The sequence below is a fragment of the Anneissia japonica genome, unplaced genomic scaffold (genome assembly GCF_011630105.1).
Source record: "Anneissia japonica isolate Jap-2015-1 unplaced genomic scaffold, ASM1163010v1 scaffold275_len1219475_cov178, whole genome shotgun sequence".
Lineage (NCBI taxonomy): Eukaryota > Metazoa > Echinodermata > Crinoidea > Comatulida > Comatulidae > Anneissia > Anneissia japonica.
Genome location: NW_022752912.1, coordinates 139062 through 164792, shown reverse-complemented (window position 1 = coordinate 164792; position 25731 = coordinate 139062). Strand labels below are relative to the sequence as shown.

The 25731-nt window shown below is 31.3% G+C and overlaps 1 protein-coding gene across 17 annotated transcripts in view; it reads right to left on the bottom strand.

Annotated features, from left to right (window-relative positions):
• LOC117122424 (kinesin light chain-like) overlaps positions 1-25731 on the bottom strand; it is a 49230-nt gene that overhangs the window by 14055 nt on the left and 9444 nt on the right. For 12 of the 17 annotated variants that reach the window (XR_004447713.1, XM_033267983.1, XM_033267994.1 and 9 more), the window contains exons 3-12: positions 22339-22569; positions 19615-19696; positions 17023-17254; positions 16419-16506; positions 13845-13946; positions 10376-10459; positions 9671-9898; positions 6398-6465; positions 5061-5169; positions 4477-4497 (exon numbers count right to left, since the gene is read on the bottom strand). Coding sequence is in view for 16 of the 17 variants with exons in the window: in XM_033267983.1 (XP_033123874.1) it covers positions 4477-4497; positions 5061-5169; positions 6398-6465; positions 9671-9898; positions 10376-10459; positions 13845-13946; positions 16419-16506; positions 17023-17254; positions 19615-19696; positions 22339-22569 (1245 nt within the window). In the remaining variant the exon portion in view is untranslated. Of the gene's footprint in view, positions 1-4322; positions 4332-4476; positions 4498-5060; positions 5170-6397; positions 6466-9670; positions 9899-10375; positions 10460-13844; positions 13947-16418; positions 16507-17022; positions 17255-19614; positions 19697-22338; positions 22570-25731 lie in introns of all 17 variants that reach the window. The other 5 variants (XM_033267987.1, XM_033267993.1, XM_033267985.1 and 2 more) reach the window with 4 other exon arrangements.

Sequence of the window (25731 nt, the reverse complement as noted above, 5' to 3'; positions counted from 1 at the left end):
TTTTATAATAAACCTTACTGTAGAAAAAAAAACCAGATATTTCAATATGTAGTTATATATGGCATTTATGATATTAATGACATTTTGATATTTATACGTTTTGAAAGATCAAATTTCAGGATGAATGTTTTAAATAAAATAACAGACTGACAGAATAACAGTGTGGCTACATTAAGATTTACTGCATTTAGCTGCACAGAGAAGTAAATTCAGCTGCCCAGGGTGACTGCATTCAGCTGCACAGGGTGGCTGCATTTAGCTGCACAAGAAGATGGCTACATTCAGCTGTCCAGGGTGGCTGCATTCAGTTATCCAGGGTGGCTGCATTTAGCTGCACAAGAAGATGGCTACATTCAGCTGTCCAGGAAGGTTGCATTCAGCTGTCCAGGGTGGCTGCATTCAGTTATCCAGGGTGGCTGCATTTAGCTGCACAAGAAGATGGCTACATTCAGCTGTCCAGGAAGGTTGCATGCAGTTGCACAGGGTGGCTACATTCAGCTACAAAGGGTGGCTGCATTCAGTTATCTAGGGTTGCTGTATTTAGCTGTACAAGATGGCTACATTCAGCAGTCCATGTTGGCTGCATTCAGCTGCACAGGGTGACTGCATTCAGCTCAAAGGGTGACTGCATTCAATTGCATAGGGTGGATGCATTCAGCTACAAAGGGTGGCTACATTCAGCAGCGCAGGGTGGCTGCATTCAGTTGCAAAGGGTGACTGTATTCAGCTACAAGGGTTGGCCACACTCAGCTGCACAAAGTAGCTGCATTCAGTTGCACAAGGTGGCTACAATCAGCTGCACATCAGGTAGTTGCAATCAGCTGCACAGGGTAACTGCATTCAGTTGCACATGCTGGCTGCATTCAGTTGCACATGGTGGCTGCATTCAGCTTCGTATGGTTGCTACATTCAGCTGCATAGGGTGGCTGCAACCAACAGTATATGGTGTACACCACTGTACAGGATGGTTGCAATCAAAAGCACAGGGCAGTTGCAATAAACTGCACTGGGTGGTTGCAATTAACTGCATGGGGTGGTTGCAATTACCTGTACAGAGTGGTTGCAATAAACAGTACCGGGCAGTTGCAATAAACTGCACAGGGTCGTTATAATCAGCTATATTTCAGCTTTCAAAGGTGGCTGGGCAATTCAATTTTGTACATTGTTTGAAGGATATTTACAGCAAATTTTTTTGCATGTAAACTTCCTTTTCCAATTAAAATTTGAATATAAAATAAAACCATTTTTTAATCATACAGTAAGCTCAAATCGTTTTTTTTTTAAATATTAACGAATCTTTTCTTAGTATATGCATGAGATTTCTTGACCAATAAAAACACAACTATTTGAAAACATGTGAATCTATATATCATCTCGTAAAATATATTTCCAATTGAAGTGACCATCCTTATCCCTATATCTACTCCCAAAAACATGTGTTTTATTATCTAGAAGTTCATCAAACGTATCAATTGCAGTTGGATGTGCATCAGAAACAGAATTCAGTTCCATTAAGAAGATTAGTTTTGGTCAACGACATATTAATCGTGTAATAACTCGATGGCATAACAACTTCTTTAATCCATCTTGTGTTTGGACAACTTGATAACCTTAGGTATAATATAGTCAAAAGATATAGAATATAACTCACAATCTGAAATCCTAGCGAATACTATTCTGAATTTTGTTTACATAAGATTATAGCAAATCTTATAAAAATGTGTTGCTATATCTTCCATCAAATATAAAATTTTAACTTCTTCTAATAATGAACATAAATGGTAGAAAAACTAACTGCTTTCAACAACTTGCTCCAATATAATCATATCATTGTGGTAGTTAAAGCTCCATATTTTCATTATCAACATCCTTCCTCCTAACTACATTTCTTTAGATCCTTAGGTAAGTATTTATCTCTAGCACTCGTGATAACCTGTATTTCTTTACTGTGTTTGTAAAACATATTTTCTTTTTTTTTTTTCTCAATCGTGTTTTACTTTATAATTTCTCAATGGCAACATAACCATCAGTACAAGCTTCTGTGTATAAATATTTAATAATAAAATGATAATATTAATAATAATAAATAAAAGTAATAAAAAAACAACATCAGACATGCTTCTGTTTATAATGTTTAAATTCAGGCTCAGCAGGAAAAAAAAATGATATGTTGAGCAACTGATTTTTGTAAGACACAAACGAAAACTCAGCAACAGTTAATAAGATACAGATTTTTGAATATATAAAATAAAAAATAGGAAAGGAGGGAGAAAGTGTCGACACTCTTTTTTCCACCTTTCCCCCAGCTTTTCAATATTCAAAATTCTATTTATCATTAATCAACAAGTTTTTTTTTCAGACACCCTTTTCCTATCTTAGAAAAATCAGTTGTACTACATTTTTTTTTGCTCCATAGCCAGGCATAAAAAAAATATATATTACCACAAATATCAATAAAAATAACAATGGCAAAATTAAAATAATAACAAATAATAACAATGCTAAATAGTAATAATAATATTATCACAAAATACACTGTCTCACTGAATATAATCACAAACAACACTCTCTTACTGAAATAATGACAGATGAAACAATGAACTGGAAAAATGAAATAAAATATCCAAAGAACAAATGACATTGAAGCTTGTATTCATTACATGCTATTTTTGGTTAAATACAAAATTTCATACGAATAAATTATTAATATAATTAATGAGGTTAGTTCTATGTGCACTGAAGATGAATACAAACAAACATATTAGGGCAAGAATTAGTGAAATATGTTGATGATCACACAAAGGAATTAAAAAGCAAACTAAAACTTTCCAAATCATTATGGAATTTCATATTTATCAAATTTAATCTCTAAAATACTATATAGTTAAGTCTAAAAAAAATTAATTTGTACAATCATGGTACAATATATCAAACTTCCATGGAAGCTATACTTTTGATTTATTTAATAAACTAATGTATTATTTTCATTGTTATTTGAAGTATTTAAAAATTAGTTAACCTATCAACCCACCTAAGGACAAAGCATATCTTTTATGGAAGTGATACGGTTGATTCATCAAAGAAAATAATGTTATTAATTCTCGATCTGTTAATTGAAGCATTTATCTATTAGCTAACTTATCAAAATACCTACGGACAAACTACGGTAGGCCTATAGTATACCTTTTATAGAAACATACTGTTGATTTATCCAAGATATTAATGTAATTAATTCCTTTATTAGTTAAAGTATTTAGTAATTAGTATAAACTATCAATATATCTAATGACAATGCATAATGGAATGACAATGCTTTATGGAAGCTATAATGTTGATTTATCAAAGAAAATAAAGTTATCAATTCTTTTGTTAATTGAAGTATTACCTAATCTATCAACCTATCTACGGACAAAGTACAGTTACAGTATATCTTTCTACTGCACTGTAGAAGCCATACTGTTCATTTATGCGACATGAGCATCTTCCACGGATACCTGCGATATATATATTTATTATTATTATTATCATTTTTATTATTATTATTATTATTATTAATCCAATAAATTAATGTAATTAATTCCTTTGTTAATGAAAATATTTATTAATTAGTTAATCTATTAATATATCTAATGACAAAGCATAAGTTTTATGGAAGCTATTGTACATATAATGTTGGTTTCCCAAAGAAATTTATAGTCACTTAAGTACACAATATTATTTCATTTATTTATAAGGCCAAAAAAAATTGTTTGTTTACCCTCTTCCACCTGCACCCTAACTCACTGAAAAAAGTAGGGGCAGAAAAACAAAAAAACTTTAAAACATTTTTATTTTAGCTTTTTTTCTTTACAAATTAAAAAAAATGTGAGTGAATTTATATTTATTTTTGCCAGATAACTTTTTCCACCTGCCTTTTTTTATCATTTTAAAAAACAGAAGGGCAAACAAGCAATTTATTTGTTTAGGCCTAACCTCATGGACAAATTACATGTTATGTTACTATGATGAGACAAACTTGAGTGTAGTTAAACATCAGATGAACATGAAGTACAATACACACATTAGCAGAGGTCCCAAGTCTCCACACGTTGCGAGAGTCTCCCGGAAACAAAGACAGCCTCCCGCACTCCAACGAGCAAGCAAAAATTTAATTTAAACTATCCCTTCCCTTCCGCAAATACATATTTAACTAGATTTCTCATTGGAAAAGTGGCTTCTTCCAACTTGGGTACCCCTGCAACAGTTTGTTAGTATAACTTGAAATACAGTATATGAGAAAACACTGGTGAAAAAAACAAAGCCAGATACAAAGCACAACTTACACTCTCAGGCTGTTCAGTCGAGAAGAAAGGAAACACCGAAGAACAGCGCAGAAAAAAAAAGACAACAGACGGAAAATAGTCACAAATTCCATAAGAATCCCAATTTACAATTACATCTGTTATTAAGATAATCTTTGTAAAGAATATTACTAACCATAGGGACTTGTAACATGTGCTATAGAAACGGAAGACCATTACTACTACTTGCAAGGGGGAATTATTAATTGTATACCACGGTATATACATTTACTTTTTTTCTATTTTTGTAAATATTGAAATGATTGTTGTTGATATTTGGGTTTAATTGTTCAATTATGTTTTACCCCTATAATTTTTTTTTCAACCAAAACATGCATGGATAATATAACAAAAACATTTTTTTAATTTTAAAAATAATTCAATATGTTATTAGAATAATATGCAAGAAATGTTCAGTTATGTTTTTCCCCTTATTATTATTTGTTTTTTCAACCAAAATATGCATGGATAATACAACAAAAACAATTTTTTTTTATTTTAAAAATAATTGAGTATATAATATTTAACTACAGTACAGTGTAGAGAGATTGACTAATTTCATGCTATTTTCTTTTTGCCAGAAATGAAGTAAGTGGTACAGTTCTTATTTCTTTTCATTAATTATCATTGTATGTATGTACACATATTTTAATAGTGTTGATTACTACCAAAAAATGATAATATTTTAATAGAAAATGTAACAAGACAAATTATACATACGTTTTTCCTTGACCTTACGGCACAGTCTTCCAAAATCTCTGCTGCTTCATATTTACCTTGTCGACGGTAGAGCGCCCCCAGGTTTTTCAGAGTTGTGGTCACAGTTGGACTGGAAATCAAAGGTCAAACAATGGAAGTATAGAATAAGGTTCAACTGATGAATTAACATATTCTAGAGTTTCTAAACCCTGGGTCAATTAAAAAGTTATGCAACTGTAAAATAAGTTTAAAATTCAAATGACTATCAAATACTGAAACATCATACAAACATAATTATTCTTGTAATCATTATATTAAAAGTGCAAAATGTGGCTGTTAGAAAGACCCACATACGTACTGTAATAATGATTTGAGTATACACAGTATATATATCTCCTCTAGTTAAAGAACACTTCATTAAAAATTAAGGTGTTCATGGTCATTAGCAGCTTTGGTTCTTAATATAAAAATAAAAACAGACTCATTTAGAGCCGCAGAAAGGTGGCATTTAATGTGAGGTGGTCTACAAATATAAGGGTCGTAAAAGCAGTTTGGCGCAGCGGGAACGGTTTAGTTTCCCAATTTCCCAACCCTCAGGTCATGGTTTCAATCCCTCGCTGTGAATTTCGTCCTTGAGCACAGCACTTTATCTACATTGCTTCTCTCCACCCAGGAGTACAAATGGGTACCTGGTGGGGTTGCCTGCTCCTGCACAGATTACAGCAGCAACATTTAAGCATGTAGACCCAATGACCGGGGACAAAAGCGCTTCATATCTGCAAAGAAAGGCGCAGATATAAATAATTGAATATTATTATTATTAAATTAGTGAGAGAACTGTACTTGAAAAGATCACCCAAAATGATTACAATTAACGTGAGTAATAAATGGGATGGAATTGTGGCTTGGCGGTTAAGATGGTTGCCTTCTAATCCCACGGTCTTAGGTTCATATCCTGTGAAAGTACAACTCCACTTCTAAAGCCCCATAATGATACCTAGTTTATGTAGAGTATCTTAGACGACATTGAAATAGCATTTGCAGTACCCGCTGCCACTTGGGGATTGGATTCACAAAGCGCAAGCCCAGTGGTCTACTGGTTATCACACCAGGCTAGTTATCTGGAAGTCATGGGTTCGATTCCCAGCCGAATCACTTGCAAATTTCTTTCACAAGTATTTGGGAACGTATTGAGTATTCGGTACGAAAACACATCAGGTAAAGCAAAACATCACTCCTATATATTTTTTTTTGTTTACTTAGCTGGCATTGTTCTTATCAAATAAATTTTCATTTAATTTTTAATTAATCATAATTTTTACATCATTATTGTACAAGTAATCAAATCATTTCCTTACCTGTCTACCTTAGCTGCCTTGTGCCAGCCACCATATTCTCCATAGGGGGCATTGTCTTTATGTTTTCCCTGCCAAGTGAAAAATCATTGATTTTAAGAACAAGTGATTATGTTATTCTACAAAAATATCTTTACAGATGACAACAGATTGACTTAATTAAAAGGAGAAACAAATGCATGATAGATAGTTCTTTAATATCAAGCCAATATGTCTAAATACATGTACTGGTTTTGATAAAGTAATAATAATATAATTATATTAATGAATTAATGTTAAATTTGAAGTTGAAATAATAAGTGTTCTTATGTGGAATGGGAAGATATTAAAGTCATAATCCGTGACAATGATATTAACAAACAACAATAACATATAATACAATGGTGAAATCCTTAAATAAGAAATATTACAGCCTACAAACCTAGTATAAATTAATCCAAAAATATTAACAGAATAACACTGTAATGAGTAATAATATAGCAGATATAGTATGTACATTAATAATTGAAACTAAAAACAAAATTAACAAATAACTAAAACAATATTCTTAAATCAAGAATATTAAATAGTATTGTAAGTGTAAATTATGTGGAATTATAAATGCATATTTTTGGTATTATTTATACTTTTGATTATGTATATATTTGGAATTGTTTTCATATTGTACAATTTAGTGTGCCTTAATTGAAACTCTTGAATGTTTTAACCAAAATCTTAAAACCTAATGTAGATATATTTAGTATACAAGAGACTGTTTGTAGAGATTCAATAATTTATGAAAATACTAATAAAATCTATATAAAAAATAAATTTTAAAATAAAACTAGAATATATATTACCTCTATATTTGGAATCGGTTGCTGTCAGTATTTAAAAATTGAGCATCATTAATGGGAATCATTTTTAATAATGTTTTATAAATTTTAAAATGAAAAAGAAGCCCAATAGATATGACCAAAGAAGTTCTGTAAGTTTGAATATGAAATGGAATAATTTTTAATAGCAAAAAAAACCACTCAAAATGGTGTGCATAGTATGGATATGAATACACCTCAAACAATACAATCTTTATAGCGTCACTTACGTTTCATATATACTATGCAATAGTAAATACTATAAAGAATGAGTATTTACGTATGTATAATATATATTAAGCTAATGCATGAACACACCACATATATATGAATGAAAACACTCAAAACATATAAATAGTATTTATAGTTGAATGAATATATCCCATGTGTATACTGAGGAATATATATATATAGATGAATGTTCCTCATATGAGTACAGTTTTCACTAATAAATGAATATACCATATATATAGTATATACTATTGAATGATCCAGCACCGAACATGATGTGGGTAAAAATACATGTTTTTGTGTCTGTAAATGGTATAATTAAGTAAATAAATGCATAGCTTTTTAAAAAATCGACAAAAATATGGTGCTTTAATAATAGCTGATACATTTTGCATGAGAAATACTGCAGGGAGGACAGTGAATTCTGCATATAACAATTTTTTATAAAGAGCAATTTAAATTCATGATTGAACTGACTAGGAATTTCACACCAAGGCTAAGGAAAGCAGTTGAATCAAATGAGTAAAGAATATAGTTTTTTAAACATACAAAAGTATGGTGCTTTTTTGCATTAGCTGGTACAATTTACAGAAAATACTGCAGTGTGTACAGTGTACGTGTGTGTAATAACTTTGTGTGTAGAGCAATCTATTTTGATGAACTCCTGACCACAAATTTTGCACAAAGGCTCCAGACAGGGGTTTAATCAAATGAATAAATAATGTATCTTCAACAACCGCCACCATCGATACACTCCACTGCACTAATTTACTTTCAATTCCGTTTTATTAAATATATCTCCATAAACTCAATTAAAAAAATAGAACATGAAATAAATTAATAAATCATAGTGAATGACTTAAAATGCTACGATAATGTCCACCCAACTGAAAAGAAGAAAAAAAAAATGAAAACCAGGAATTCCATTTATAACTGGGATTACAAGCAAAGCAGACAAAAAATTCATGAATTGACTAATAATATTTGGAAAAAAAAAACAACAGATAACATTAGCACTAAAGAAAAATTTGCAATGGGTATTAGGAAAGCTAGTAGCAATAATTCAACAGTACTAATGACTGTCATATAATCATTATAGTACACCAAAAATAAAATTATAAAAAAATGACATAAAAATAACAACAAAATTGACATAAAAATAACTACAATTGATTGGTAACAATTGTTTTGAATAAAAAAAATGAAATAAAAATAACAACAAAATTGACATAAAAATAACTATAATTGATTGGTAACAATTGTTTTGAATGTTAACGGTTGTCTCTCTCCACCCAGGAGTAAAAGTGGGTACCTGGTAGGTTCAAACACAACCATGAGCTGATTACAGCTGCAACATTATGGGGCATGAGTGTTGTTCCATGTGCTTGATCCAGTGACCGGGGGTAATAATGTAAAGCGCATGGGGTTAGTCTACAATATGCGCTATATAAGTTGAAAATTATTATTATTATTAATGATATTATTGAATCATCATTAGTGAAAAACACTTGCAAGCATTATAAAATATATAATTATATAATAATATATAATTATACAATATTCTTCATAATAAATAAATAAATAAAAAAGATAGAATGTACTAATTAAAGATAGCCACTTTATCAGAGCAACTGACTATGATTCATCATACAAATATTTCAATACAATGTTGGGTACTTAAATGTACACAAAAATTATCTCCAGGAATTTTATGAACAAAACAAGTTCACAGAATAATGTTTTGATGAAAGGTCAGAATTTCTTAGTAATGAATATTAAATATTTGTCAAATTAGCATTTAATACTAATACTTAATATCCAATTTACTAAAACAAAAACCTATGACAATTTAAACAAAACATAAAACAATATACAAAGAACATAATCAGTAATTATAATTATTATTACAAAACAAATTCACTAATTAATAAATTAAGTATACACAAGATTTCTTTATTGGCTAATTTATATCAATATGTTATAGTTGTTTTTTTTTTTTGAGAAAAATGTTTTGTTCTTGGATTTGAACTCACAACCCTCACTTTACCTTTATTTTTACCATCTAAACTAATTTTCAGCCTTAGTTTAAGATCCTGTATATAAAGTAATTCAATTGTATTGCTTTTCTTTCCTTTTTTAATTCATTTTGTTATGTTTCGCATATATTCAATTCACTATCAATCATTCTCACCCTTTCTTCACGTTCTTCAGCCTGCATCCATATAGGCTTATCATCTACTCCATATTCTCTCTCGTGAGCCCTGGTTAGGACTTGCTTATACAAGGTTTCAGCTGCCTTATATTTGCCTTGTTTCAGATAGGCAGACGCTAGGTTGTTCTTCGTCTTTGCAACATTTGGGTCATCAGGGCCTAGCCTGTTTTGGTATATCTCCAATGCCCGTTGGTAGTACCATTCAACCTAGATAGAAATGTATAGATGTGACTTAGTGGTTAAGATGCTCAGTTTCAAATCCTAGGACTTTATGTTCAAATTATGTAAAAGCTGGGATTTTTTTCCCACTCGGAATTAATCTATTCAGCATCACTTCTGTAAAGTATGAGGCTAGTCCAATAGTGGTGCAAGAAAAGCATTGACTTCTGTTGGCAATAAAAAATGTTAATTTGCCAATACAACCAAATTTATGATCGTAGTACTGTGGTCTAATAGCACAGTTTTTACCATCCTAAAACATAAATTCTCTCCCTTTATTCCCGTAATGGGTTTATTTCCGTAATGGGTTTATCCCCGTAATGAGGCTCAAGGTCACGCTTTGGTCAACTTGTTGGACCTCTGTTGGCTAATTCCTGGAGCCACCATCACTGGGCCAAAGAGAATGATATAAAAACATTATTTCACAAATTTGAAAGAAAAAATAAAAATCTATAAAGTCCTCACCTCTTCATATTTCCCTTGGTTCTGACACAATAAAGCCAGGTTATTGAGTTGCTTAGCGACATCAGGATGGTCCCTGCCAAGAACCTGTAAGATCAAACAAATTAACCTCTGTCACTTAATGTGATTAAATATTTAAAGTCAGGCTCCGGAGGATAAGAACATTTTCCGATATGTTGTACTACTGATTGAAGACACAAGAAGCATATTTGACAAAAAACTTGGGAACCGTTACTGAGATACAGATTTTGAATATTTAAAAACTTGGGGGGAAAAAGGTGGAAGAAGGTGGTTACGCCCATTTTTTCCTCCAGTTTTTAAATATTGGTTACATACATTAACCACTCCCGAGTCTTTTTTGTCAAATATGCTTTTTATGTCTCAGAAAATTTGGTTATACAACATATCAAAACATTTTTTCCCTCCATAGCCTGGCTTTAAGAACTGAGCATTGCGTAATGGAACATGTTTAGTGTAATGCTTGTTTGAGAGCAGCACTTATTCAAGAGAAATGGATTCAATAATTTGAAAAAGTCACAATAATTATTTTACCTCGTGTTGAGGTTCTTCAAAATCTAAAAGATCAAGGGTTGAATGTATATCTGAATGGTCCTCTGATTAATCTCAGAAATATACATACTCCAAGTATTGAAATGCACACCATGAACTCCAACACATTGGTGTGCATTTCAATACTTGGAGTATGCATTATACTTTCTTGAATATATTTGTTTGCTGCAAAAATATATATTTTTCCCCAAAAGAGGAACCTGAAATAGGCCTATATGTCCTGGAAAAAGACATTTTTCAAACTGCAATTTGAAAACCTAACCATGAATTTTAGTCATTAGTTACTACTATAGCAGCAAGCAGTGATTAGAATTAGGCCTAAGCCTGTATTTTAAAAAACTACCATCCCTTTATCATTGTAGTTGTACTCCGGCAACATATAAATTTTGCTGGCCTTAAAATAAAAAAGTATCTGTCCAAATGCATGGAACTATCAAGATTACCAGTTTAGATAAACTAAATGTATTATTAACAACTGGTTAGGAAGCACAATACCAGTACTAGAGACTTTAATACCAGTATGGTTAACACCCGTAAAAGTAATGACTGGTTCTATTGTGATCTCACCACAGCTGCTCTCTGAACCAGAAACATTCATGCCAAACATCTTGCTGGAATAAACAAACAGCTCTTCACGCACATGAGGTGCAATACAATGCAAATGATTGAAGCATTTTAGACTGTGCAAACAGGACACATCAACCCACTTTCCTGTATGATAGTACTGTTGTGTATAGCATTTTACTGTACCTGTTCTGTAAATGTGTACACTGTTTGTATTGTGGGAAAATTGATGCATAGAGGATTGTATTGGATCGTATTGGATTGGGAAATGAATCCATGAAATGAATGTTTATGAATAATTTCTGCCAGCTAGGTAAAACCTAGAAAAGAATTTTAAAGCAACATTAGTATATCTTCCTCTACCGTTTACCATACCGTTACCGTTTTACCGTTTGGACTTATCAGACCAATCCATTCCCTCAATTTGCAACTGCTCAAATCATGGTTTCACAATATTTGTTTCTTGTACCAAGGAGGTATTATAGTAAACTATAAACTATAAGTATAATAATATCTCTATGTAATAATGCTTGTATATAAGAATACAATTTTCTTTCAAATCATATCACTTCTAAAATTTCAAAGTTCAATTTTATTACCTTAGATAAAATGGTCAGTATCGGTAATTTGAAAACAAAACACCTGTTAAGGATTGCAAAATTGTGCGAGTGGCAATCAGAAGAATCAAGCATTTTCCGGTGTTTTTTTTGTTTGTTTTTTTTGGGCGGGGGTGGGTAATGTTCTTCCCCTCAAGACACCGACTGCCAAGACTAAATACTGTGCAGAAAACGATTGATGCTGGAGGCTTTTTTCAGATAATTTTATTATGTGCAAGGCATGGAGAGTTACAACATAGAAACAACAAATTTTTCTCAAGGCCTAGTACCTGTTGTCAATATTGTCTCAACTATATGGACTCAAAAGCATATTGAAAACCATCTTTCTAGAAGAGACTAATGTTAAATCTTATTACCAGTATTAGAGAGAGCCTAAAGCATCCACAATACTATGACAATTATTACCAACATCGATATCTTCTGCTTTTCATTCTTTCTCCCCCTGCTCAACTCATTTACATTCTGATTTGAAATGGATCGTGACTTCAGTAAATGGATTTCAACATAATATGCTGTTTTAAAAGGTCACAGTGAACTGTCGTCATGCATCCATGGTCAGGATACAATATTAGAAATTTAGTCTTCTATTACGAATGTTATTTTTGTTTCACCTCAAATTATTTTTATGCTTTAAATGCCTTATACTATCTATCTATTTATAAATTTTATCAAAATAGTAGCTTTACAAAATAATATCATTAATCTAGCATCCTGCAGTTATCATAATAGCACTTGGCTATTATCAGAATAATGAACAAAAATGCAGATTGTAAGATTTGCATTGAAATTTGTACAAATACAATATCCATTAGCATCCAACACAGCTGTGGAATTTGAATTTAACATTGTAAAGTCACATGGTACCTTCTATTTATTAAACAGCTATTGAAATAACCAACTAGGCTCTTGGATGATGACATTTCAACTAGAACATTCTAAGGTTTCAATTAAAAAAAAGGTTATCTTATGCATCCAAAACGCATCCGTATTAGGTATGGGCGTGTAAAGGTAATTAAGTCGGCACTGTGTAACGTTGTAGGCTACATTACGGATATGTCACTTAACATTTTGACATATTATAAAAACACTAGAATAAATCAATACCAAGTAGAGAGCAAGATTTGAGTAATAAGTAATGAATCATGTTGGATGTTGGGAATATATGATCCTCATTATGATTCGCATTAACAATAGTAGTCTTTAAAAGATGCATAGATTACAGTTTGAGCATGCCAAGACGTATATGAAGAAGTCATGCCACATACAGTACAAGATGACTAATTTGCATAATTTAATCATCAGGTATTATTGTGCAATATTTTGCAAGGGATTTCAATAAGCTAAGATCAAAACCGGAACATCCTTGTGAAATTTTCATTAGGCCAAGTTAAAAAAAAAAGACATTAATTTCTCGTCCTTGCCCGCTTCCTCTTTTTTGCTTCCGCCTCAAATTTTCCCCCCTAGCATTACTATCATTTTTAGGTGTATTACTAATAGTGGTAATTTCCACATTCCTTAGTGGAGACCACATGATGTTCTTAGCCTAACAGCTCGATATGAAAAGCTGACATTAAAAAAATTACCTCCTCATTCCTTATTATTTAATATATATTAATGAAAAACCATTTTGATAAATACATGGCACTACTAGATATTAATTATAAATCATCAAATTAAATAATCAATTGTTAAGTTTTGTGATAAATAAACGAAAAAATTACCTTTTCTCTGATTTCGAGGGCTCTCTTACAGAGAGGCTCAGCTTCCCTGTACTTGCCTCGTTTACCGTACAGAACCGCAAGGTTATTGAGTGTTGCAGCAACCTGAAAATTCAAGAAAAATAACATCTTACAGTACCATTAAAAGGTATTATGGAATAAATAAATGCAATGTGGTATGGTGATAAGGTACCACCTTCCAATCCTATGGTTCTGGGTTCAACCTTCCAATCTTATGGTTCTGGGTTCAAATCATAAAAGAATTAAATGGTACTGTAGGCATATAGTTTCTTTTCCAGATTCTATTTATATTTATTAATTCAAATTTTACACTATGTAAAAAATATTACTGGAAAAAAAAACATGAAGAACCAACGTGTGTGGAGGGGCACCAAGAGTTGCATGTAATCTACACAAAAATGTGTCTCCCACCCCTCCCACAGAAAAAAGATATAAAAAAAAATGAGTAAGTTAAAGTAAACATAAAACCATCAAAAGGAACAAACAGGAATAAAGAAAAAAATTATTGGCCATAAAAATAAATGCAAATTAGAGACTATATGTTTGCAAGCTTTATGTTGATGTTTGATTAATCAAGTCATTAATCTGATCAATAAATACATGTGACATCCCTGAGATATATATTAAACAACTTGCAATCTGTTAACAATCTTATCAAGTGTTCCTTTATGTTAAATGAGGCCATCCATTAAAATATACACGCAGTCAGCAATAAAAAAAAAAATGGTATAGATCATATTTCAAATAGCAATCATCAATGAGTCTTAAAATACCTGGAATTATTGTCATCAACTAAATATTCCTTTTTTTAAATGTAAGCATAATTGTAAACACATTCTTGTACATTTAAATATTAATATTAATTTTAACTAACACATTACCACCATTCTTAAGGATTTTCATGGGTCATCCTAGCATTAAACACAGTAATTAATATTGAGAATTACCATTATGACAATCAATCAATTAATCACATGTATAAATAATGTACATTTATAATACAATTGTGACCTACCATAGATCCAATTTGTTATGTACCAAAAACAATTAAATACATCATTGAATAACAATATTGCTTACAAAACATTCTCCTATCCTTTTCAGAAATCATGTTGTTATACAATCATATTTACAGCAAATAACACCCTCTCTTAGCTTCAAAACAGCTAACTGTTCTGTCTGTAGTTGCTGCAAATATTTACCCTCAATGAGGTTACTGAAAGCAGGGCAGATAAACATCAAATTTGGGACCCATATAATCAAAGTGATAGCAACTCAAACAAAAATGTAGGTATTCTAAAGTCTTGCTTCTATAGGTATATAAAAAATTCCATTTGTAAAATTTGTTCTATATACTTAAGGAGAGACTCCAGCTCATCAACGCTAACCTAATGAGGTAACCTATATAGATAATGTTATTTTATCTTTGTTTAGTTAAAAAATAAATTCAATATTTGGATTTAACTCAAAATTTAAAGTAAATATTTTCGTCAAGTTTTCAGGCACATACATACATACACCCATCACATATTCTTTACATTAAATTCAACATTAATAATTAAGGATTTTTGTAGTAAAAATTCTGTAAATTGTTAAAAATTGAATTACTTTTAATCTATATGTTATTAAAAAAAGTTGTAACTTATTTGATTGTTTATTTGATTTCAATGTTCCCATTGAAATTTTGAGTATTTTTCTTGACTTACTATATACTATATATTTACTTTTGAGTAATATAGCAAGTCCGTTTCTATCCAGGTACGCTCTAATAAAATAGGTTACATTAATCCAGGGTACGCAATGATGGATTTACGTTAATGGAAGCAAGGGAATAAAACATGTTTAAATAGAGTTAATAGTATATTTTATCAGGGAATAATGCTATATGCATAGCCTCAGAGCATGGTTGGAACAGCAATTGAATTTTAAGTTAAAGAATCTTGTTTAGGAATAAAAATGTCTTTAAATTAACTGAATGATACTAAATAATATTTATTATCTATATTTTATTACCACTGCCACAGAAAGATGCATTCATTTCCATTTGTCTGTGTGTCTATTAGCAGAATTATGCAAAAACTAAAGAATGGAGCATCATAAAATTTAGTGGAGCGGTACACATTAGTCTAAGAGGTGATTAAATTGTGGGGTTAAAAGGTTCATACCATGGTCATGGTCAGTGAAAGACACAAAATCACAATAATAAGGATTATGCAAAAACTAAGAAATAGATCATTATAAAATTTAATGGAGCATTACATATTGGTCAAAGAGGAGACTAAATTTTGGGGTGAAAAGGTCATAAATTCACATAATAAAATGGTGTGGCAAAGGTTTGCAATCTATCGAATGAAAGGAATAGAACGAAAAAAAAAACTTCATCAAATATTTGTGGGAGAATACACTGGCTTCCATTTTGGATGGCCTATATTGTTTTTCTGGCTAAACCCCTGTGTATATTGTTAATCAATATACAGTATCAAAAGATAAACTAAAATATGGTAGGGCCTGGATATATGTTACAACAGCATAATTAATGTTGTGTGTAAGACTTACCGCTGGATGGTCATTGCCTAGAGTTTTTTCCCTAATTGCTAGAGCATCATGTAACAAGTTGCCAGCCTCTTTGTATTTATTCTGATCCCTATGGAGAGACAAATATCATTCAAAATTATTATTCAAATATGTTAAAGTATACAATAATAAATGGCCATGTGACAAAATAAATGTTATTCGATCCAATGCAGCTTTAACAAATAATTTAACTAATGAAAAACCTTGGTGGAGAGAACCAATGAATCCAACTACAGTTAAGATTAAAAGAGTTGTTCCCAAAAAATAAAATACACAAATTATAACTTAATAGTAGTGATTATTATTAGTTACGGTAGCATTAATAAAATTATTAATTATATTAATTCCTTAAATAAATAGTAGTAGTGTCTGAATAATTTTAATTAATATTTTTAGTTAATATTAATAAGAATATTAATTATTATTAATAGCATAATTGAATAATAATTAATATTCTTAATTATTATTAATAGTTGATCAGTAGTGGCTGAATATTATTATCACAACATATCTGACCATTGGTGCAAAACCAATGTCAATTTATTAACAATTATAAAAGCAATATTTAATTACAACACATGCATACCTATAAACAAGGGCTAATATATTCAGCATAGTAGCCACATCCGGATGATCGTGACCAGATGTCTTCTCTAGATCCTCCAGAGCTTGTTTACAGAGAGGTACAGCCACCTCGTACCGCCCCTGTGATGCGTACTGTATCACTAGATTGTGTAGCGTACGTAGACGAGCCGGGATCTCGTATCCTGATGCATTGATGCTATCACTACCGGCTGGCTGCTGTTGTGGGTAAGTATCTACACAAAAATAACGAATACAGTGCATCACGACACCTCACAAAGTCACAACTTACCATTAGGAGAAATTCAATCAATTAAAGTCAAAAATAGTTTTATATTAATAATTATTATTGTATTATGCTCATATACTACCTATTTACCATCTGAATAATTTTTGGAACATCTAATACCTACAAGTTACATTTTTGTTTCAATTTTTCTAACCAACGCATTATGTTTATGTTGAAGCTTATTTTGAAACTGTAAATTCTTGATGCAATTATGTGTGAACTGTGCAACTTGTATGGACACTGAAGATTTGATCTGATTCATTCTGATAATTCAAATTCAATACTCATAATTTATGTTTCAATATTTTGCTCCTTTGACCAGGGTTTCATGGGAAGATGTCAGTAATAAACTTAATTAGTATAGTTTATGGGCATTAGGTGTGTCACAGCATGGTTTCTGTTTTGTAATATATTACAAGTTCTTCTTCCTGGTAGTTTTATCTGTGTGTGTTCTTCAACATAAATAAAATACTTTCCTTTTCCTGTTCTTTTGTTTATATAAGGCATGTTGAAGCACTTGTGGATTAAACAGTAGGACATCAGCAATGGAGAGGACAGGTTAATTCCACCCAACCACAACTCACTGATTCAACCAAAGAAAAACTCTATTTTATATTTAATTCTCTATGATGAATAAAAACTTGAATGATCAGAGCCATAACTAAAACTATATAAAAGTACATTCATTTTAGATGGGAAATAATATTGAGTTATCAGCTACTGTATCTGTTCTTGTGATGCCTAAATAAATTTTAGAAGAGATAGATCATCTTATCAATAGGAATGTACACACAATTTGAACATTGACACTCAGGTCATCACTTATTAATATTCAAATCCCACTATTGTCAAGCAGTGAAGATTTTTTATGGGGGTTATCTATCAGAAATACATAATAACAGTGCAGTCAAAGCCTGTTTATTAATTACGCTCATTCAAAACACCTAATTATTAAACATTAAAATAGATCATTAAAAAATAGTTACCATATGATAACCATTAATACAACATGTAAGAAAATATTTGATATAAATAAAATAGTTGTAAATATGACAGTAATATATTTTGTAATCAACTGATTGTCATTAAATGTTGTTGTATTTGTAGTTGTAGTTTTATATACAGCTGTCGATAAAAAAAAAAATATTTTATGCATTATCACAAGAAAAGAGTATTATAAATTGATTATAAATATGTACTTCAGTTAATTAACATTATTCGTAGTGTGACACGTGTGCTTTACTACAACATGCATTAAGTGTCTGGGCCAACATTGATGTCCACGCTTTAGGTCACTGGGCGTGTCCATAAAGTTTTATATTATGCACTGCCTTGAACTGTACAGTCAAATGGGCTATACTGTAATATGTTTAGTACACGTATTTTTGTATTGAATACCCCTGTATTGAACAACTAATTAATGTTTAATTAATTCTTAAAATGCTGGTGCTTAGAATTTTCTGTTTCATCCAGTTATGTTGATGGGAAGGATAATGCATGTGTACATCAAAAGATTACATGGAAATGTCTTTAATCAGAATTGTTTTGTTTTTAACAATTGATTTGATTCTAATTGTGTCCCAGGGTGAAAAAAAAACAATTGTTTAAAAGAACAGGGTGAAAAAAAACTCACATTAGAATAATGATATTGGGTTTTAAAGTAAATGCGTTTCTATGACAACCACCATACAGTAATCATTAATGACAACAAATATGTTCATTAATAAAGTGGAACCATCTGCTTTAGGCATTACAAAATATACATTCATTTTAATATTTATAAATGTATGTATTATAAATAAATTGAGACTTACTCAGTGAGAAATAACTTGTGAGGTTTGTAGGTAAAGACAACACCCATACAGAATCCCTAACCTCATTATGTTCAATTGACCAATCAGAAAAGCGAACATAAATTTCAGCAACAATTTGGTTTAGGTATTATTCAAGAATGTTTAAGACTGAATATGCTAAAGAGGTTACACTATAAGATGAGAGAATGAAGAGATTTTGAAAGAGTTCAAAAAGTAGAGTAATTAAATGTCTATATTTAATATGCTCTTAGATGTTCATACAGTAATAAAAAATGAGATAATGAGAAGATAGGGAGATAAGATGACGGGAACACAGGAGATGATAAGAAAGAATGGGAAAATGATCAGAAAAGACTATGGGAAGATGATGAAGTAGAAGAGGAAATGATCAGAAATTACAATTAAGAAAGAATGATTTAAGAATGGCAAGTGAAAATGAAAAAAAAAGGAAGAAAATACTTTAATAAGCAGAAATCAGATGAAGGGGACTCACCTTCAGGTTGTTGAATGTCATCCTCATCTTCAGGAAAACCAAGATCTAAATGAACTTGCTCAGGTGATGAACTTTCTTCCTGCTATCCAAAAAATGAAAGCATTTAATCAATAACTTACCAAAATAATAGGAATGTTAGTCTACAGCCACTATGACGGCCCTCTGTCCACCTTATTAACCCCTTGCCCATTCTTAAAATCCACTCTTAATTATTTAAAGTTTACCAATGTACACCTATCTATAAAATTTCTACCTCCCACCTTAATTTTCTACAGCTACAACCATGAAGAAATTGCTTTTAAAAAAATGAATAATTTTGAATAGCATTAGAAAATAACAAGAAAAATTGATCAAATTAGGTAATATAATTAACAAAGGTAAAACATTGAATAAATCAAACAAAACAATAATAGATATACGGTAGGCCCACAAAAGATTTAAAAAAAATGGTCAGCAGGTAAATCTGCTTAATAAATAAGGTGCGTCTCTATTATGAATCACCTGCTTACAGTATATCACCTGATGTAAAATCCAATACTCTGTCTCTACTCACTCTACTTGTGAGGTGCTTGTCAGCCATTTTATTTTGCTCGACAAGGAAATTAAATTGTTAATTAACCATGCAAAAAAAAAAACTGTATATAGTGCAAAATCAAATGTAATTGTAATATTCACCACGATCTTGAATTTTGTCTTACAATCGTAATTCATAATCAATTTTTGAAGGCTAAGTTACGTCTGGTTGATCACATGGTCTAATCAAATTTAGCCGGACACAAAAAAGAATGATTATTATATATGACGACATTCGACGTCGGCCTTGAATAGGCATTAAAAAGTAGCTTATAATATCATTAGACTGCAGAGTATGGCTCATACTGTAATGCCGAAATCTTTTCTCTCCATCAGTATATTATTATAATACAAAATGGACGTTTTCATATTAAACTGCATCTGTATCTAGGAGGACCAAGCAAAATTAACATAACCACATAAATAATTTTAAAAATTTTATTCAGTTCTTAAGGCGGGGCTTCATATACCTTGTTTACTTTTTAACAGCATTTTCAGAGATCGCTTAAGGAAAAAAAATGTAACTTCATCCCTCCTCTTCCACCAAGAAAAATCCCCCATTTTCTTGATTTTGGGTTAGTAAGATCGAAAAAAAACTGGAAAATATTTATTTTGGCTTATCAACGTGCAGTAAGATCCATAATATAGACTTTCAAAGTTTCAAATAAATGCATACTCTACGCATCTCTTAATAACAATTTAATAATTATAATGAAAAATAATTATTCTAAGTGTGTGGAACGACTAAATATAAATGGAGTGTACAGTGGTGTGTGAAATCAAAACACCCGGAGGAAATTAAGAATAAGTATGCTATAGTAGGAACTGGAGCTAATGAATTCGCAGTGATCACCAACCATATCAAATTAACACATTTCATGTCCAATATCACAAAGATAATGAAAGCCTACCACTAGTTACTGGTATCAGGTGTTAGCTTTATATGAAATTGTAGTGTTGTAATAACATTGCATACATTGCATAGGCCAAGTAGTATACAAGTTTGTCAACTTTAATTAGTGAGGGTTTTGAAAAGCAAAACATTTCGAAGCAAGTTACAAAGTAGTATTATAGTAAATTTCAGCGAAAAATACACAAATCCATATTATTTTGTTCCAAAAAATGGTGATAATACAATAATTTTAATTTATAGCGCCTTATACAAGAAAGTCTCAAAGCGCTTGTTTGTATTATGTTATTTCAACTGGTCATTGGATCCATAAATTGGTCAACTGGCACAAAGTCTAAAGCTACAGTAGGTATAAACTGTGCCCGATGGTTGCCGGCCGACACAATTCTTTGAAGAACGCAACACCACTCACAATCAGTAGACACTGTGTTGTCAGACGCTCGCAACGAGTCGATTTTTAATTTGTCGCACAATGCAGTGTGTACACATTTGCTAGCATATTCACTTACAATAGTTGTGCTGCAATTTATTAAAATGCTTATAAAATTTTTGGAGGCTTCAGTGCGGTGCTTATTCGAGAGCGGCGCTTATAAAAAAATATGGGCGTGGCGCTTACCATGCCCCGTTCCCATGTTACCTAATTTACGTACTTCCCATAGTTTGGTAGGCCTATCATAGTTCCTACTTCATTGTAAATAAAAGTTTATCAAGAAACGTTTGTGTCTTCATTGTGTTATTTAATCATTTCGATACTGTATACATTGTATTTAAAACCCTGTTTCTCTCAAAGTGTTTCATTACACAGAGTATTTGCGAGTGGCACTTACTCAAGCATTTACGGTACTTAGTGGATAGGGAAAAATTTAAGTAAAGTTCCTTGTCCATGGATTCCAACAAAATGATTCTAAAGTTTGAACCCTTGACCTCAAGGTTGAGAGCGTGGCCTGCAACCATTTGCATCAACCAGTGATTGAATAATAATGAAATAAAACATTTGAAAGTGACAAAAAATTTTCTTATTTAGGCCCCCATAAATTTTTTTTTATTAGTTTATCACCTTCAACTGCATGTCTTCTAAGGTATTAAAAGAAAAATTTGGAAAAAAAGGATATTTGTCTTTAGCTAAATAAAAAATAAAAAGACTCCCTACCTCATCCATTGTCCAGCATAGATATGGTGATAAACTAATCTTTTATTTTTTTTATCGGGCCTTATAAGAACCTGTCTTTTACTGTACTTACATCTTGATATTGGTCTTCATCGTATTTCTTTATAGAATACATGTATTCTAAATGTTTATGTTTCTCATCGAGTTCTGCAGCGGATTGCTCGCTAACTTGGAGTTTCTGTTGAGTGGAAGCCAGTTCGTCCCGCAGCCATGAGTTTTCCTGGACTAGTCGACGTACTTGGGCTCGGAGTTTTTGTTTCTCTGCTTCAACTTGACTTAAATGATGTCCTAATGCCATCATTACCTGTAACATTATTGAATATGAATATCAATAATATTATTATTATTAACATTAATTAATATTAATAATTCATTATTGACCACTAAGTTTCTGACTTAATATACTTTCTTTAATTAAATTTTGAATTGTAATTAACTACATTTCAATAAATAAATATAGATTAATAAACTATAATAATGAACTTCTCATACATGAGAATTAATTGATGTTTTATATTATAACATGATAATAGGGTGTATCAAATGTTTCCAAAAAATCATTCTTCTGATACACTGTCAATGATTTCAAATTCTGAGTTCCTATTAATACAATATTAGTGTAAAATCCTTTTTTGGGATCCCTACTGGGAACACTTACAGTATTTTTATCATGAAGGTGTCCCCAAAAAATAATTGAGGTTCTACTGTATCATTAAATTATTAATAATTCTACTGTAGCAATGAAGCTATGAGGAAGTAAAAATTCTTCAGAATCAAGGGTCAAAGTTTAGATGACCGCAAACAAATAAAAAACAAAAACCCTGTTATAAATACAAATAATCAGACACGGACCCATCTTGATCTGTGTCAAAGAATCAAGAGAATACAGTAGCAAAGATCGCTTCCTGTCAAAATCCTTGGTGTATTATCTCACTAAGTTACAGATATTGTTCCTGAGGAACGTGCAACATAAAGTAGGCTTAGCTTAGCTGAGTGCAAACTTAACTGAGTCAATAATACAATGGATAGTTTCAAGGATATCAGATCAGCCACAAAAGAATATTAAATATCCTATTGTTATTTGATGGTAAATAGTCTGACACCCATTTCACTGTTATTTGTTACTAACATCATTCAATGACCTTGGCATTTGAAAAATTCTGCTATACCTGTACTGTACCTTGTTAACCCTGTCACCCAAAAGTATACCTATGGTATCAAATAAAAATGATTGGCCTATAAATAAATCATCATATCATGATTAACATTACCCACATTAGTCACGATATGAATTTAATCTAAATCATTGTCATAAATTTGAACGATTTATTATTATTATTATTATTAATTGATATTATCATCATCATTAATTATTATTTGTGCTTGTATAGCGCATACCGCTAGAGCTTCTACAGCATGTGCTTTCCAGAAAAGTATAGCGAAAAATGAAAAAGACAGCAAATAAAAAGCAATTGCCAGAAAAAAGTCAAAAGAAAAAGATGGAAAGAAAAACAAACTAAAAATGTTGGTGAAAGAGGAATGTCTTGAGACGCGACTTGAATGAACTGACCGAAGGAGCAGTTCGAACATTCAGGAAAAGATTACTTTATCAGGAGCAGAATATTTAATTATCATTCTACTGCTTTAAAAAAATAATGCCCAAAAATTATTTAAGTAATTCCAATTAAATATATTGAGTCATTAAAATATTTATATAACTGGGTTTGAATTAATCACCTTACAGTACGTTGGATCAAATACTAAAATATTCCATGGCAAACTTTTGGACTGGCCATTTGTGCAATTATTATGTATTAAAAAATCTACATTATAAAAACTCAACTATTGTAATAATGAGGCAAGTGCTGCTCAATATAAAAGCCCAGCAAGATACAGTACAGTAGATGCATTTGATGTATAAAGAGACTGACGTACATATGGCAAGATAAAATCAATAAGTTGCCATTATTTGCAACAGATCAATTGGCATTAGCATCACATTCTTTACCGGCAGAAAAATATCACACTAGATTATAAATATATTAATATTAATGAACAAGAGCCTAGTATGATTATTGTTAATATCAGACATAATAAATATCATGTATTTTTATGTTTTTATATTATAAACCGCTACAGTACGAGAAAATCAATATGTTTTTCCATTACTGTATCTTAATAATTTGTATGACTCATTTTAACTACAGTAATTAAAATAAACTGGCTTGAATATACTGCAATGAAGATAGGGTCATTCCATGCCAACTCAACCAGGGGCTCCACGGTGACCGTCTTGGATTTTGCTAAAATTTTAACCAAACAAACTTTGAGGGGTATTATGAAAAATCCCGAAGTTTCGTTGAAAAATTCCCAAGTGTTCCGAAGTTACGGCACTTTGAAATTTTGGTGACACGCCCCTTTTTGTGACTCGCGAAGAGCAGCGATATCTTGCTAGGGTATTTGAAAGGCAATATTTTCATTTCTGGATGCACTATAAAGCTGAAAATTACTACTCTGGCTCAGTTTTGCCCCTACTTTCAGATTCTGGCATCAGAATCAAGTTCTGAATAAGCATTAAAAAGTTACGAGCATTTCAAAATCAATTTTGTTTGGGCAAAATCAATTATTTTAAGATTTTGAACTTACGCTGTGTGGTCAACTATAGGCCTGTCTCTTATACACATCTAGATGTGTATAAGAGACAGACAATATTGTTAAAGCCAGGATCCAGAGGAAATAAAATGTTTGATATGTTGTAAAACTGACGACACAAAATGGGTGTTTGACAAAAAACTAGGGAACTGTTAATAAGTTACAGATTTTAATTTTTTTTCTTTAAAATGAGGGGAAATGGTGGTTACGCCCAGTTTTACAATGTATCCGTGTCTTCCCCCCGGAGTCTGGCTTTAAAATTGCGAGATGTAAACATAAAGGAAACAAGGGAATTTGTGGAACTTTAATTTTATTATTATAGAATGGTTGTTATTAATATATTATTATAATTTAATTCGTACAGACGTTGCCATTGGTGCTCCATATGAAAGTATATCCGGTGCTGTTTACATTTACCACGGCTCTTCAAAGGGAATACGTACGCAATATGTACAGGTGAGATTTACAAACAAGATGTGTATAAGAGACAGAAGGCAATGTGTTCATTTACAGCTTCAACGAAGATGTAAGATGATAACAATATAATGTATTAATGCTATCATCCTCATCCTAATTATCATTGTTATCCTTTTTAATAATGTAGTATTATCATAATCTTTGATTAATATTGGCGCCATTATAAACAGCATTTACAATTCCTCTACATAATTACTGCAATCATTGCTATCATACAGTACTATCATCATGCTGTCTCTTATACACATCTCACTCTTCGGAAAAGAGTAGGGGATTGTCTCCCGGTGTACTGCCCAATCACCACCAGAAGGACCCCACTGGAAATAAGTCTTCTTCT